The following is a 13,136-nucleotide window of genomic DNA, read 5'->3' on the forward strand; positions in this document are numbered from 1 at the left end:
CACCACACAGACAAGAGACCCCACAAGGATGGGACTAATTTATTAAATATTTGGCAGATGACAGAACATGGCTTCCAGTTTACAGCTTTGTATTAGACACATTCCCAACATGTACAGAATCTCGTTTTTAACATTTATGTATGGAACACCCACACAGACATGCACTCAACCCCCCCCCACACACACACTCGCATGGACTTATTACACACACGCACACAGACACAGTTGCAAATAGTACAGCCATTCCACAGTGGTCTCGAATCCCAAGGCAGATTTCTATGCAGTACATGGAAGAAAAGGGTTTGGTCCCTGCCGGCTCGACTTGTGGCCACCAGACCGGATGCGAATGAGCCTGGCTTTGTCTACATCTAGGTGCTACAAGTTAGCAGGGTCTCTGAAGGAACTGGACATCCACTGAGCACACACACGCTGAAGTACTGTACGAGTGGCTGAAGCCAATCTTCTTCCTTTTATACATCACTGACAGAGAGTTTATGTGGAAAATAGCACGAGGGAGACCCCCGTCTGAGGGTACGCTGCTCCCAGTGCAGACTGCGCTGGCTGGGTCATGAAACTCCAGCTTCTGGTACCCAGGACTAAAGGGGAACTCTGCTCCCACCTCAGACGTTCACCTCCCCAACAAACACGAGGTGACACTGGCTGACGAACCCACGATTCCATCACAGAGCTGAAAAGTTTAGCTAGGACCAAAAAAAGGGTTTGTTTTAAACAGCAGTTCCCTTCCCTTGTGCAATGCTGGGCAGGGAGCCGGGTCAGCTCTGGCTTTCCTCATGGAATCTGTTGCTTTGGTTGGCCCCGCCCAGACAGCAGCTCTATAGACATTGCCATGGCAACTAACCTCGCATGTTGCCGTCCTGCTTCCACACCCCACCCGGGGCTCCCTCCCCAGCAGGCCAGGCAGGGGGAAGCGCTAATTCCTTCCCTGGGAATGGCTACGCTTTGCCCAGCTAGCGAACGGTTCTTGTTTTAAACCGGCAGTAAGATGCACTTCATAAAACCAAAGGAATTTTCCTTCCCTAGGTTAACAGCACAATGTACGAGCCTTCGCGGATTACTTGGAACATTTTATCATTCAATCTGACAGGCTGGTTGGCTGGGCTGAGCTGAGCGGACAAGGCGGTGCAGAAAGTGCACACCAACCTGTGTGTCTGGGTGTTCGCGCCCATCGCCAGGAAGGACGAGGCACCTGGGACATCAGAACCAGGGGACGGTGGGGGCTAGCAATGGAAACATGGGGGCTGATCTATATTTCTGCCCACACACATCATTCTGCTACACATCCTGGGAACCAATCTTCCCTGTAAACTGCATGCACATGGTGGGGGCTGGGGGGAGATGAAGGCAAGAGCGGGACCTGGAGTGTCTGTCGCACCCCTGGGATCAGGCTGGACAGTAAACAGGAACTGTAGTGATAGGGCCAGGACCAGGAGCAGCTATCCCTGGTGGCTGGCAAGAGACACGAACCTCTGGGACCTCCCTTCCCAGCCTGTAGCTGGCCACCCTCCTCTGCCCCCCTGCACTGAGTCTTACTCCCCATGCAGAGCGCGCATCCTGCTCCCCCTGCAATCCCTCCACCCCCCATTCAAAGTGAGCTTCCGCCACCTGTGGGAGGCATAATCTCCTCGCCACATCTCAGCCAGTTACAATCCTCAGACCAAGCCACAATTAATTGGGAGGCTTAGTCACCGCTCTTGTCTTTATGCTACAGTTCTGCACTGTGGACATACCTTCCGGTCACCTTCACTACACCTGTTTACACATAGCATAGTCCTTGGTCTGTGGCTGTGTCTTCACTGGAGACAGCCTCTTCTTTAATGAGTATCCATGTAAAACAAGAATTGGGGACATAGCCCCCCACCCAGCAACGAAGTTTCAGCCCCAGAGCATGTTCAAGCGTCCCTTACAAACAGAGCAGAGCCGGGATAAACTGTACTTTGTATGTGTGGCACTTCGGAGGGGTCATTTCTTAGAGAACAGAAGTAGGCCAGACTGCAGGAGTGACACGCACTTGGGTGCAGACAGGGAGCCCAAGGCCCCACCACACGCAGAGGTTGCCATAGTGAGGCTGTTGCCACCCTATGGCATTGCATTGTGAAGACAAGAATGGGTCCTTTTGGCCCCCTTCCACAAAAAAAACAACCCTTCACTGTTTTGTACAGTATTTGCTCAAAAAATGGGCCCTTTTCCCAGTGAAAACAAGGCTACTTTCAATTAAAAAATAGGATGGATTGAGCAGAGATGGCTGCAAAATATGAATTTTTGCCTGTTTCCAGCGTGAAAACAGGCATTTTGGTCAAAGCTCACCAAGACGTGAAATAGGAGGAGGGTGCAAAACAAACAGCCAACATTTCCACACCAAACATCACAGAGACAAGGTCACCAGTTGTTGAGCTTCACTGGAGACGGACAATGATTTCTGCAAAACGTCTCTCTTCTCCTGAGTACCTAGCCAGAGCCATGGCGATACTGCACATTAATGAGCAATGTGGCTTTGCACAATGGGCCTGATCAAAGCCTACTGAAGGTAATGCAAAGCCTCCCGTTGACTTCAATGGGCTTTGTATCAGGCCCTGTATCTTTTGCTCATGACTCTGATGTTATTACACATCCAGGAAAAAGTGTACAGGAACATGTGCAGAAAAAGCTCCACATCTGAAGGAAAAAAGGAAACATCTCTTTGGTGCATTTTTTCCCAATGGCAGCCTTTTGAAGCCGCTCAGGGGTGTGGAATGTCTGAAGGTGTCCCAGCAGAGATGGGCCAGAGGGCAGAGTGCGGGCGATACCTGCTTGACTGCAGTTCATTACATCAGTATCAATGCCGCATCTGTGTGGCCTGCTAGAGTTCTATAGGGTCTCTATATTACACACAGGATCAGAATTAGCTCTATTACATGGCTACTACTCCACTGACCTGGATGGAGTCGATCTGGTGTAGCAGAGAAGAATGTCACCCAGTCTCCAAAGGTTAAATTTTGAGTCCAGTGAGGACTAGCACAGATGGGTAGGACAGTGCTGTTTTCGCTGACATGTTAGAAACCGACTTAGTAAAGCGTGCGGGCATGTGTGACTAGCGTGGGGTAAAGCAAGGCCAGAGAAGACAGCCCTGTAAAATATATTAAAGCCTGGCCTGGAAGGTTGATCCCAGGGGCGTTAAGGCAGTTACTGCAAGGCAAACCATAGTTTATAAGCAGAGTTTCCAACGTTAGCATGTGTGAGTTATTTTCTTCCACATAACGGCATGTCATGTCACCACAGCAAGTGCTCTGCATTGGGGAGTGCAGAGCTATCCCAGGTGTCATGGCACATCACACAGGAATTACGCTGTGCTCACCAAGGGCTCGTCTATCCAGCGAGTTACTGCACGGCAAGCCACCGGGTGAATCTACCGCACTCCAGCTTGCCGCACAGCAACGTCCAGTGTGGGCGCTACTCCAGCACAGGGACTTTCACTGCGCTGAAGCCATGTCCCTGAGTGTGGCAAGCTGGTGTGCTGAAGATTCACACCCTGGCCTGCCGCCTAGTAACTTGCCATGCACACAAGTCCTGACATAAGTTCTCTCATGATGACATGCTGCAGGGGTTCCCAAAAGCTCTGGGCAACGGTACCCATTTAGTCACATTCAAAGCTTCCTCCTTCCCCTGAGCTGCTCATGCCATCAGGAGACGGGCATTTGGAGCAGTCTCATCTCCACAGCAGAGTGAAGGGAGAGCAAAGTGGCTGGAAGGTCGCTAGGAGGGCTCACCAAAGGTCTGAGTACTGAGTACCAATGAGCAGGACGCAGAGCTCCAGGTCCCCTCAGAGACATTCCTGTGTGACAGGTCATGACAACTGGCAATATCACAAGGTTGCTCTGCAGCCTCCTCGCCAGGTTCTCTTTAGGAATTGCTGGCTAGTGCTCCCTAGCAGCACTACGGCAACAGGATAAGGCTGGATGCAAACCTTGTTCCGGACTCAGCACAAATGGCAGTGAAGCTCTCGGGAGTGTACCAGGTTAATGAGGACAAATGTAACTGAAGTTTAGGCCTTAATGATCACACATGGGGAAATGGCCTTGGAGTTTGTAAATGACCCATTGGTGCTCTGCTTCCTGACACTTAATTCCCTAGTTCACCATTCCTACTTCAGGGAGAATTAAAATTGTAAGGTGCTTGGGGAAAAAAGCCACGTTTTCCCAGCTACTCTAGCATGAGAGTGACATAGAAATGGCTTCTGTGCAAGAGGTGGTCAGGTAAACCAACGACATCCCCTCGGTATCACATCCTGTAAGACAGGCTTACAGTATAACTGAAAATCAACCTGCAGACCCCCTCATTACAATAATATGAAGCATTTGCTGAATGCTTTGTAGACTAAAACATATGGCACTGTGGGTGAGGTAATCCAGAAGCATGGCACACAGGGTCACAATTAATATACACAGACTATGCACTGTCTCTGGCTGTAAAAGCCCATTGATCCTGTCAAGAGTTATACGAACAAAAAGCAGATGCCACAGCTTTCTGCAGAAATGACGTGTTTCACTGCATAGTGGAGCTTGCCTATTCAATCACAGAGTTCAGCGTAAAGAGAAGAGTAAGCCAACTCTCTAATTGTCTGATACAGAAAATGCTGTCACAGGTTCCTTAGCTGAGCTTACAACAGGCTAGGACGTGATCATTGTATTGTAATGTCTGCGGGCAAGTGAAATTAGCTTCCTGGAACTTTGATAGAGGAAATGCTCCTCCTTTTATAGTAGGCAGCAAACAACAAAACTAAGGAAGTGCCTTTGGTCCTGGTGGTGCTGCTCAATCGCTATTCCACTGAAGGGGGGTTATCATAACCTCTCGCTATCTGCAACCTGTGACCAAAGCACCCTGCCTGTCCTTCGGGATGGAGGGTGCTATAGATATGTAGCATCACCATCATCATACTATAGTTACCTCATCTCCCAGCTTCCACACACTAGGGCCTTATCCACTACAGTTACCACTAGTTCAACTCTACTGGTGAGAGCCCCAGTGCAGATAAGGTGGTGGCAACCACTGCTGTTTTAACCACTGTCATGTAGATCTGTTACAGTGTAGACAGCCTATAGGGACAGATAGTCCCTTTCTTGTAGGGAGAAGTGTATTCACCTCCAAGAGCTGCAAAAACTACCAGCTAGAGTGGAAGTTTCAGCCTCTAAATATTAGACTAATGGTGGCAAAAAAAAGTGAGGCGGTGGAAAATGAATAAAAAGGAAAAACTTAAAAAAAGAACGAGCAGCTATTTGGTTTGTCCATGTACCTTGCTTTCATGCTGTAATCATGTGACAGAAAAGCTGCAGTATGCACTGTTGTTGTAGCCATGTTGGTCCCAGGATATTAGACATGGTGGGTGTGGTGCTAGCTTGAAAGCTTCTCTCTCACCAACAGAAGTCGGTCCAATAAAAGATATCCCCTCACCCACCTTGTCTGTCTAGAAAAGCTGTAAATCATAGTCACTGGCTGATGTACAGCGTCTCCCCTTCCACTGTAACTCTCACCCAGATTTCTCATTTAGGGGAGAAAAACATATGTTTTCATTTGGAACATCCTAAAGGCAAAAACTTTCACCTACTCCTCTCCCAGACTTACTGTACCACATACTGCCTATTTCCAGCTTATCTTCAGCATCCACCAAGGCCTATTCTAGTTCACAATTCATATTTCCTTCCACAAAGATTTCCGCACACAGCTTTGGCAGTGGTTATTGAAGTTAAATGTGAAGAGGACCTTTGCCTGTCTGAAAGCAGGCTTGGTGGGTGTGACAGAGTGATCCCAGGTACTTGATGCTGTTGCTGGTCCATTCACAGTTGGAGCAATGGAAACTTAGAATCATAGAATATCAGGGTTGGAAGGGACCTCAGCAAGTCATCTAGTCTAACCCCCTGCTCAAAGCAGGACCAATCCCCAATTTTTGCCCCAGATCCCTAAATGGCCCTCTCAAGGATTGAGCTCACAACCCTGGGTTTAGCAGACCAATGCTCAAACCACTGAGCTATCCCTTCCCCCCTTATCAGATGCCAGCATTTTATTAATCTGACCTTCGGCATCAAGGTGGTAAGTAGGGGAAGAAGTGCATGAAAATCAAGGACAAAAAAGAGGGTCCACAGTGAAGATACGATGAAGCCACAGTCAGAATGTCTCTAAGCCCCGATGGCCTCCTGTCTATACCGGCAGGTCCTTGAGCAGGCCACTAGCAAAACTTTCATCCTTTAAAATTCCAGCACACACATCCCTTTCTTGCATCTGTATAGCCGCAATCAGAGTAATGTCTGGGTAACGATTCAGCTAATCATACTGAAAGCGTACAAAGACAGCTACGAACCCTTCCAAGTGTGTGGTGTTTGGCAGGCTAAAGCTAACACACTGAACCAGGTTATCCTCACTTTTCTTTCCTTCTTGACAGCTCATTCACAATATTTATATTTGACTAAACTTGTGGCCACCATGTATGTTTATTTTCTCTCCCCCAAAGAGTTATAGGTACCTAACGAGCACTTTCCTCCCAGAACCAGCATTGCATCTCGGATGAGACAGGGAGAAAAGCTGGGAGTTGGTTTCAGGGTTTATCACTCCATTCCATTCATCGCCCTTGATAAATATTTATAGATGCATTAGGGCACTCAGCTCTTCTGCTAAAAATAACATTCCTAAGCACCAAGAAAAAAGTAAAATAAAATAAAATCACTAGTGATTGGAACTGATTACAATGTTTTCTAAGTAGCTACAAAACTAGAGTCTAGCAAGGATCCAGGTAGTAGTGAGTTTCAAACCTCCGACTACACAATGTTGTTATTTCTCCTTAAATTTAAATAAAAATATACTTGCTTCTTGCAAATGAATGTGCAGGCACTAATCTGAACCTAGCAGTGGTCATCCCTGAATTCCCTTGCTTGCCAAGAACCATTCAAGTAATTTTTAACAGAGTCTAAACGAAAAATACAGAGTTGGGAATCCCCAGGAGGCATCTCATCCAAGTTTTATGGTCCTAATTACAGCCATTCCCCTCTCCTTGCTCTGCATTCCTCTACTCTTGGCATGCCCTGTCATTTACTCTCAGAATGACATGCAGTATCAAACACTATGGCAACCAAACATTAATAGACAGAGTGGTATTTTTAGAAAGTGTGTGTTTTTAAAGGATTTGTACTCAGAGTTCCCTTTGTATTACACACAGGAAAACTCAAACGGTTTAAAATCCATTTTACATGCACATCCAAGATCAAAGGTCATGAGTGAAACCACCAGCGCATGATGAGATGACACTGCTCGGGTAGGAAATCAGAAGAGATCAGTGCACTTTACAAGAGAACAGTTTTCTTTTGAAACCTTCCATAAAAACACTTTGTTGAATTTTTGATGGGGCATTGTCCGATTAGCATTGGCAAACACCTATGAAAATAGTACATGCAATAATCTAAGAGGAAAATGCCCAGAGGGAAAGCGCTTCAGTCAGTTAAAAGAAAGCTGCTTTCCCTTCCCTTACAGCAGGTGGTTGGTTGTGATCTTTCACAGTTGCACAATGGTGTATGTATCAGTTGAAACATGCCTCTTCCAAAGGATGTGGAGACTTCGTTAGAACATGAGCTCGCTTCATAACCCTCTGTGCCTGTGCCATTGGAAATACACACAACAGTTAGTGAGAAACACTTTCCATATGGACAGCATAATTCAAACTTGTGCATATGTTGTAAGGAAATGACAGTTACTTACCAGTAACTGGAGTTCTGCACATTCACATTCATGGGATCAGGGTTTCTATACTGTGAGCTTCCAGAATCTTCTGGCAAGCAGTGTCTGTTGGGGCCACTCACCCCCACCCCTGGAAGTGGGTCCAACCACTCTTCAGTTCCCTCCTAGTACCAGAATTCCTACTCTAGGACTGTCATGAACTGGGGAAACTGGGATGGGGAGTGTGAATTCTCCAGTCAGCAGTGCCAGGTCCTCAGTACTACACTAGGTCAGAGTCGAAGTGCGCTGGATCCTTGGCACCGGACTTAGCTGACCAGGATAGATCCAGAGACCTGCCATCTATGCCAGTCAGACAGCCTGTATGGAGAACATCTCTCCAAAGTCGCTGCTGGACTTACAGAAACCAGCCTTAGACAACAGTCCGAAGAGAAGTCCCTGTCAGCAAGGGGGCGAGGCAGCTCTCCAGCCTTTGAAGGTCCTGATATTGCCCCTGTTGCATGGACTTTCCTCCTCTCTTTTACACAAAGCCTGACTGACTGCCAATCTAACTGCAAAAACAGCTTCCAAGGGGCAGAAAGAAGAAAAACCAACAAGGGAATCGTCGAGGACACTGGGTGGGATCGGAGCCCACTGAACTTTGTGTGGCCAGACAGAATGGAACTGGATTTACACCCTCAGGAGCCTTCATGAGGGGCAGTGAACAGCAACAACACCGCTCACCAGAAGATTCCAGAAGCTCATGGCATAGGTACCTTGATCGCACATGTGGGAATGTGCAGAGGCCACTTGAAGGAGAACAACTAGATTTTAAAGGTGACTTGTAAGTTATTCTTCTTTAAAAAGGGCTTGGGTCCTTTTTTGAGTCACCATGAAGGACACAGAAAGCCTGGAAGGGGACTGGTTGGTATATTTCTATTTGTTTTTTAATTTAGCAATGCCAGGAATGTCAGCTCTGGTCCTTCCCAGGTTTGCTGGAGGACCTGTTGGGGGCTGCAGAGGATTGTTAGCGTTCAACTTTACACGGATGGTTGAAGGTGTTGAATCTTTAACAGAGATGTTCTTCTCTCCAAAATGGTAGCTAATCATTGTAAGTAATTAGGTATTAACAAAAACAAACAAAAAGTGTTTTTAAGCAGTCTGGTTAACAATCCCCTCCCCTCACCACTGCTCGACTTTCAACCTTGTGATAACTCTCCAGTTACCAGACACGTTCCCAGGCTAAACAGGAGCTGAATTTCTAATGTAAAAACAACCCTCCTCCTCCCCAGAATCCTCCGCTGCTCTCAGGCTGCCTTAATCCATATAAAAACCCCAACCCCCCAAAAATGCACAGGCCCCATTTTTCTCCCATTGCAAGTCACCTTAGATGACAATTTTGGTTTTGCTGTGTGGATTGAGAAACTTTTTTCACACAGCCCACTGAACAGATGTTAAGGACTTGGGCCCACTATGTACATGGGCTGAGTTTGAACTGCTAACTTAGAAGATAAAGTCTGTTTTTCTCCTGCCCACTTCTCATAGCTCTAGTCCTCTGACCTGGTGTGGCCTGGAAACAGAAACCTGGAAATGAAAGACTGCATATCCCATTCCCAGTCCCCTGAGCTAACCACTTCTGGATTATGATGTGTGTCTCCCAGGTGATGTTTCTCTGCTACAGAAGTTCTCCCCTTTCCTCACTGAACATGGTGAAAGATCACCTTTTGTGGGTATGCCAAATATCATGTGACGGCCTCCTACAGGCTTTTCACATGGAGGAAGATAAAGATCTTATTCAGGTTTTTCAGGGGCATCATCAACACAGGATCCAGTCTTTTACTGTTACGGTTATCGCACCCTTCCCCACCACCTGTGATGTCCTTTTATAAGCTAGATTGTGAGCTCTCTGGGTTAGGAACTGTATTTTTACTGCATGTTTGTACAGGTAACTAGAGCAATGGGTCCTGTTGCCTGACCTAAGCCTCTAAGTGCTCCCGCAGCACGAACAATAAGAGAATAATGATCCTCAACCTGCTCTCACTGAAGTTAATAGAAGTTTTCCCACTAATTTAAATGGAATCATGATTGGGTTTTAGAGTGAAAACCTGACACTTTAAAGAGGATGTGCAGTAACAGACCAATGGGGAATATTCTCCATCTTGTACATGAATATAAATAAGGAAAAGAACAATGTCAGGTTATGAGTTAGTCAGTCATATCCGTTACAGCAGCATGAATGGAGCAGGGTCTTTGGGAAGAAGAAAGATCCCCATACTTACTTGAATTACTGTACAGTCTGGGTTCTTCCATCTAACCTGCAACACATGGGGAGAGGGGGAGGAGGGGGAAATTTATAAGGCAGGTAACTGACTGCAACAAAATGAAAAAAAAACAACCCAACCAATGTTGCACTTATAGGGCACCTCTCATCCCAGGAATGCAAACTTTACAGGCAATGAATTAAGTCTCTCAAACTCCTTTGGGGTATGGAAGGTAAAGAACAGTTACTTACCTTATAGTAATTGTCTTTCTTCAAGATGCGTTGTCTACATGGATTCCACTCTACGTGCACTCCATGCACAAGAGATCACATTATTTTGGCTGGCAGTGTCCATTGGGGCCAGACCTGCACCCTAGATGTCCTCACCACCCCCACCCGAGAGCATAAAGGGAAGAACAGTCCTAACAGCCCCATCAGTTACCTCACCAATACAGAATCCCAGAGGAGTAGGACTCCATAGTAGCAGAGAAGGAGGGTGGGTTGTGGAATCTTTGTGGACAACATATCTTGGAAAACGAGTTATCAAAGGTAAGTAACCATTCTTTCTTCTTTGCGTGATTGTCCACATGAATTCTACTCTTGGTGACTAACAAACAGTTATAAATTCATGGTACTCCCCATCTTGAATACTGCGTGCAGATGTGGTCGCCCCTTTTAAAAAAAGATATATTGGAATTGGAAAAGGTTCAGAAAAGGGCAACAAAATGATTAGGGGTATGGAACAGCTGCCATGTGAGGAGCGATTAATAAGACTGGGACTTTTCAGCTTGGAAAGAGATGACTAAGGGTGGATTCGATAGAGGTCTATAAAGTCATGGTTGGTGTGGAGAAAGTGAATAAGGAAGAAGTGTTATTTACTCCTTCTCATACCACAAGAACTAGGGGTCATCAAATGAAATTAATAGGCAGCAGACTTAAAACAAACAAAAGGAAGTGTTTTTTTCCCCACACACTGCACAGTCAACCTGTTGAACTCCTTGCCAGAGGATGTTGTGAAGGCCAAGACTATAACAGGGTTCAAAAAAGAACTAGATAAGTTCATGGAGGAGAGGTCCATCAATGACTATCAGCCAGGCTGGGCAGGGATAGTGTCCCTAGCCTCTGTTTGCCAGAAGCTGGGAATGAGCAACAGGGGATGGATCACTTGATGATTCCCTGTTCTGTTCATTCCCTCTGGGGCACCTGACCTTGGCCACTGTCAGAAGACAGGATACTGGGCTAGATGGACCTTTGGACTGACCCAGTGTGGCCGTTTTTATGTTCTTGTGTACTGTTTGCTTAGAGGTGGGTAATAGGAGTCCTACTTAACCAGTGACTTCAGGACAGCGCTACTAAAGCGGACATCCAATTTGGAAGTCTCTACCAAAGAACAGCATCTTGTGAATGTAGAACTGATATACATGTAGCTGCTCTATAGATTTCGGAAATAGGGACATTCTTCAAACAGGAAACAGAGGCTGCCTGAGCTCTAGGGGAATGAGTTCCAACATGAGGAGGTTGCTCTAATTTGGAAAACTCGTAACATGTTCTTATACATGTGGAGACCCATTTAGAGAATTTCTGAGAGGATACTGCCTTATATCCTATCTGCAAAGGCTACAAGGTGTCAAAGTCTAGGTGTGCTCCTACATGACTTCATCTTATTAGGGTAGTATGATTAGTACAATAATGCCCTTACTACTATTTCATGATGTTTAGCTTCCCCTGGAATTGAGTGAGTGTTAGGGAATAAAAATGGGATATGAATAAATTGGTTCTTGTGGAACTCCAAACTACCGCAGGCAGGAACATGGGATGAGGCCTAAGGATGACCCTGTCCTTATGAGACATGATATAAGAGGGACCCACCACAAGGTTCTCTCCCCACCCTTCGAGCTGGTGTAAAAAGTTATTTTAAAAGGTAGCTTTCATTGGTAAGTGGTGTAGGGAACAGTTTACTAAGGGCTCCAATAGGGGACATAAGAACAGTCACACTGCGTCAGACCAAAGGTCCATCTAGCCCAGTGTCCTGTCTTTTGACGGTGGCCAATGCCAGGTCAGGCTTGATAAAGCCCTGGCTGGGATGATTTAATTGGGGATTGGTCCTGCTTTGAGCAGGAGGTTGGACTACATGACCTCCTGAGGTCCCTTCCAACCCTGATATTCTATGATTCTATGATTCTTTAATCAAATGGAGAACGACATACGAAGAACCAATGGCACTGTTTTATGGAGCCCAAGTGCCTGGGATGGAATCTCAGCTCTCTGTGTGCCCCTGGAGAGAAACTATGGGAGGACTGATGTTTAGCTGCATCTTTCCTTTCAGGGTCTGAGGAGGAACAATTTTAGGTAGACTTCTCTAGCTTTAGGAGTTTGTTTTCAGTAGGAGCAACTTATGGACCATTGGCTCCGGGACATGTCCCTCTCCAAGACAAAACAAGCATTGGGAATGCCCATCTTTAAACGTCATTGAAGCTTCAGGTTTTGAACCCTAAGGATTTTGGTTCTGACATCGTATTAGAGACCCTCTGTGGGGAGTAGGGATAGAGGTGGTCCTGGCTTAAAAACTAAATATCTGATTTTAAAATGTTTGGTTTTTTTGGTGCCAGTAGCAAAAAGACTAACAGTACTAACTAACTGTACTAAAGACTAACTATCATCTAGGGCGCAGGCATGTGCTCATCAAATACTGCTGGCCAAACTCTCACGCCTGGGTGCGTGTTCACCCCACACAGGACTGGAAGGGGCTAAGATGGCCAGGTAGACCTATTAACTGCACCTGCAGGAAGAGCCAGGAAGCAGGGAATTGAGGGCAAGCAGGTTCAGCTGGGCAGGAACAGGCATGGCCCATTAACACCTCTGCAGTCATAGGAGAAAAAGGGGGTCAGAGAGCTACAGATCGTTGTAATAAGCCATATATCCAGTGTCTCTGTTCAGTCCATGATTTTAGTATCTAGCAGAGTAATGAATTTAAGTTGCCAGGCTCATCTTTTGAAAGTGTTGTGCAGGTTTCCTTTGACTGCGAAATCCTTAACAAACATCACATCCACCATAATCTCTCCATTGCGGAGAGGACAGCCGTGAGGTCCCTGAAATCTAACCACTGGACAGTGATCAAAGCAGCAGACAAAGGGGGTTCCACTGTATTTATCAATCGTGATGACTACATTAACAAGGCCAACCC

General features: G+C 46.3%; 1 protein-coding gene across 16 annotated transcripts in view; it reads right to left on the bottom strand.

Moving 5' to 3' along the window:
- Positions 1-20: 20 nt before the first annotated feature.
- Positions 21-13,136, bottom strand: part of DTNB (dystrobrevin beta) — a 388,582-nt gene continuing 375,466 nt past the window's right edge. For all 16 annotated transcript variants that reach the window (XR_012157855.2, XR_013635525.1, XR_012157851.2 and 13 more), the window contains 2 exons: positions 9,972-10,007; positions 21-7,633 (listed from right to left, as the gene is read on the bottom strand). Coding sequence is in view for 1 of the 16 variants with exons in the window: in XM_073335462.2 (XP_073191563.1) it covers positions 10,003-10,007 (5 nt within the window). In the remaining 15 variants the exon portion in view is untranslated. The remainder of the gene's footprint in view (positions 7,634-9,971; positions 10,008-13,136) is intronic.

Source organism: Lepidochelys kempii, chromosome 3, assembly GCF_965140285.1.
Source record: "Lepidochelys kempii isolate rLepKem1 chromosome 3, rLepKem1.hap1, whole genome shotgun sequence".
Taxonomy (NCBI): domain Eukaryota; kingdom Metazoa; phylum Chordata; order Testudines; family Cheloniidae; genus Lepidochelys; species Lepidochelys kempii.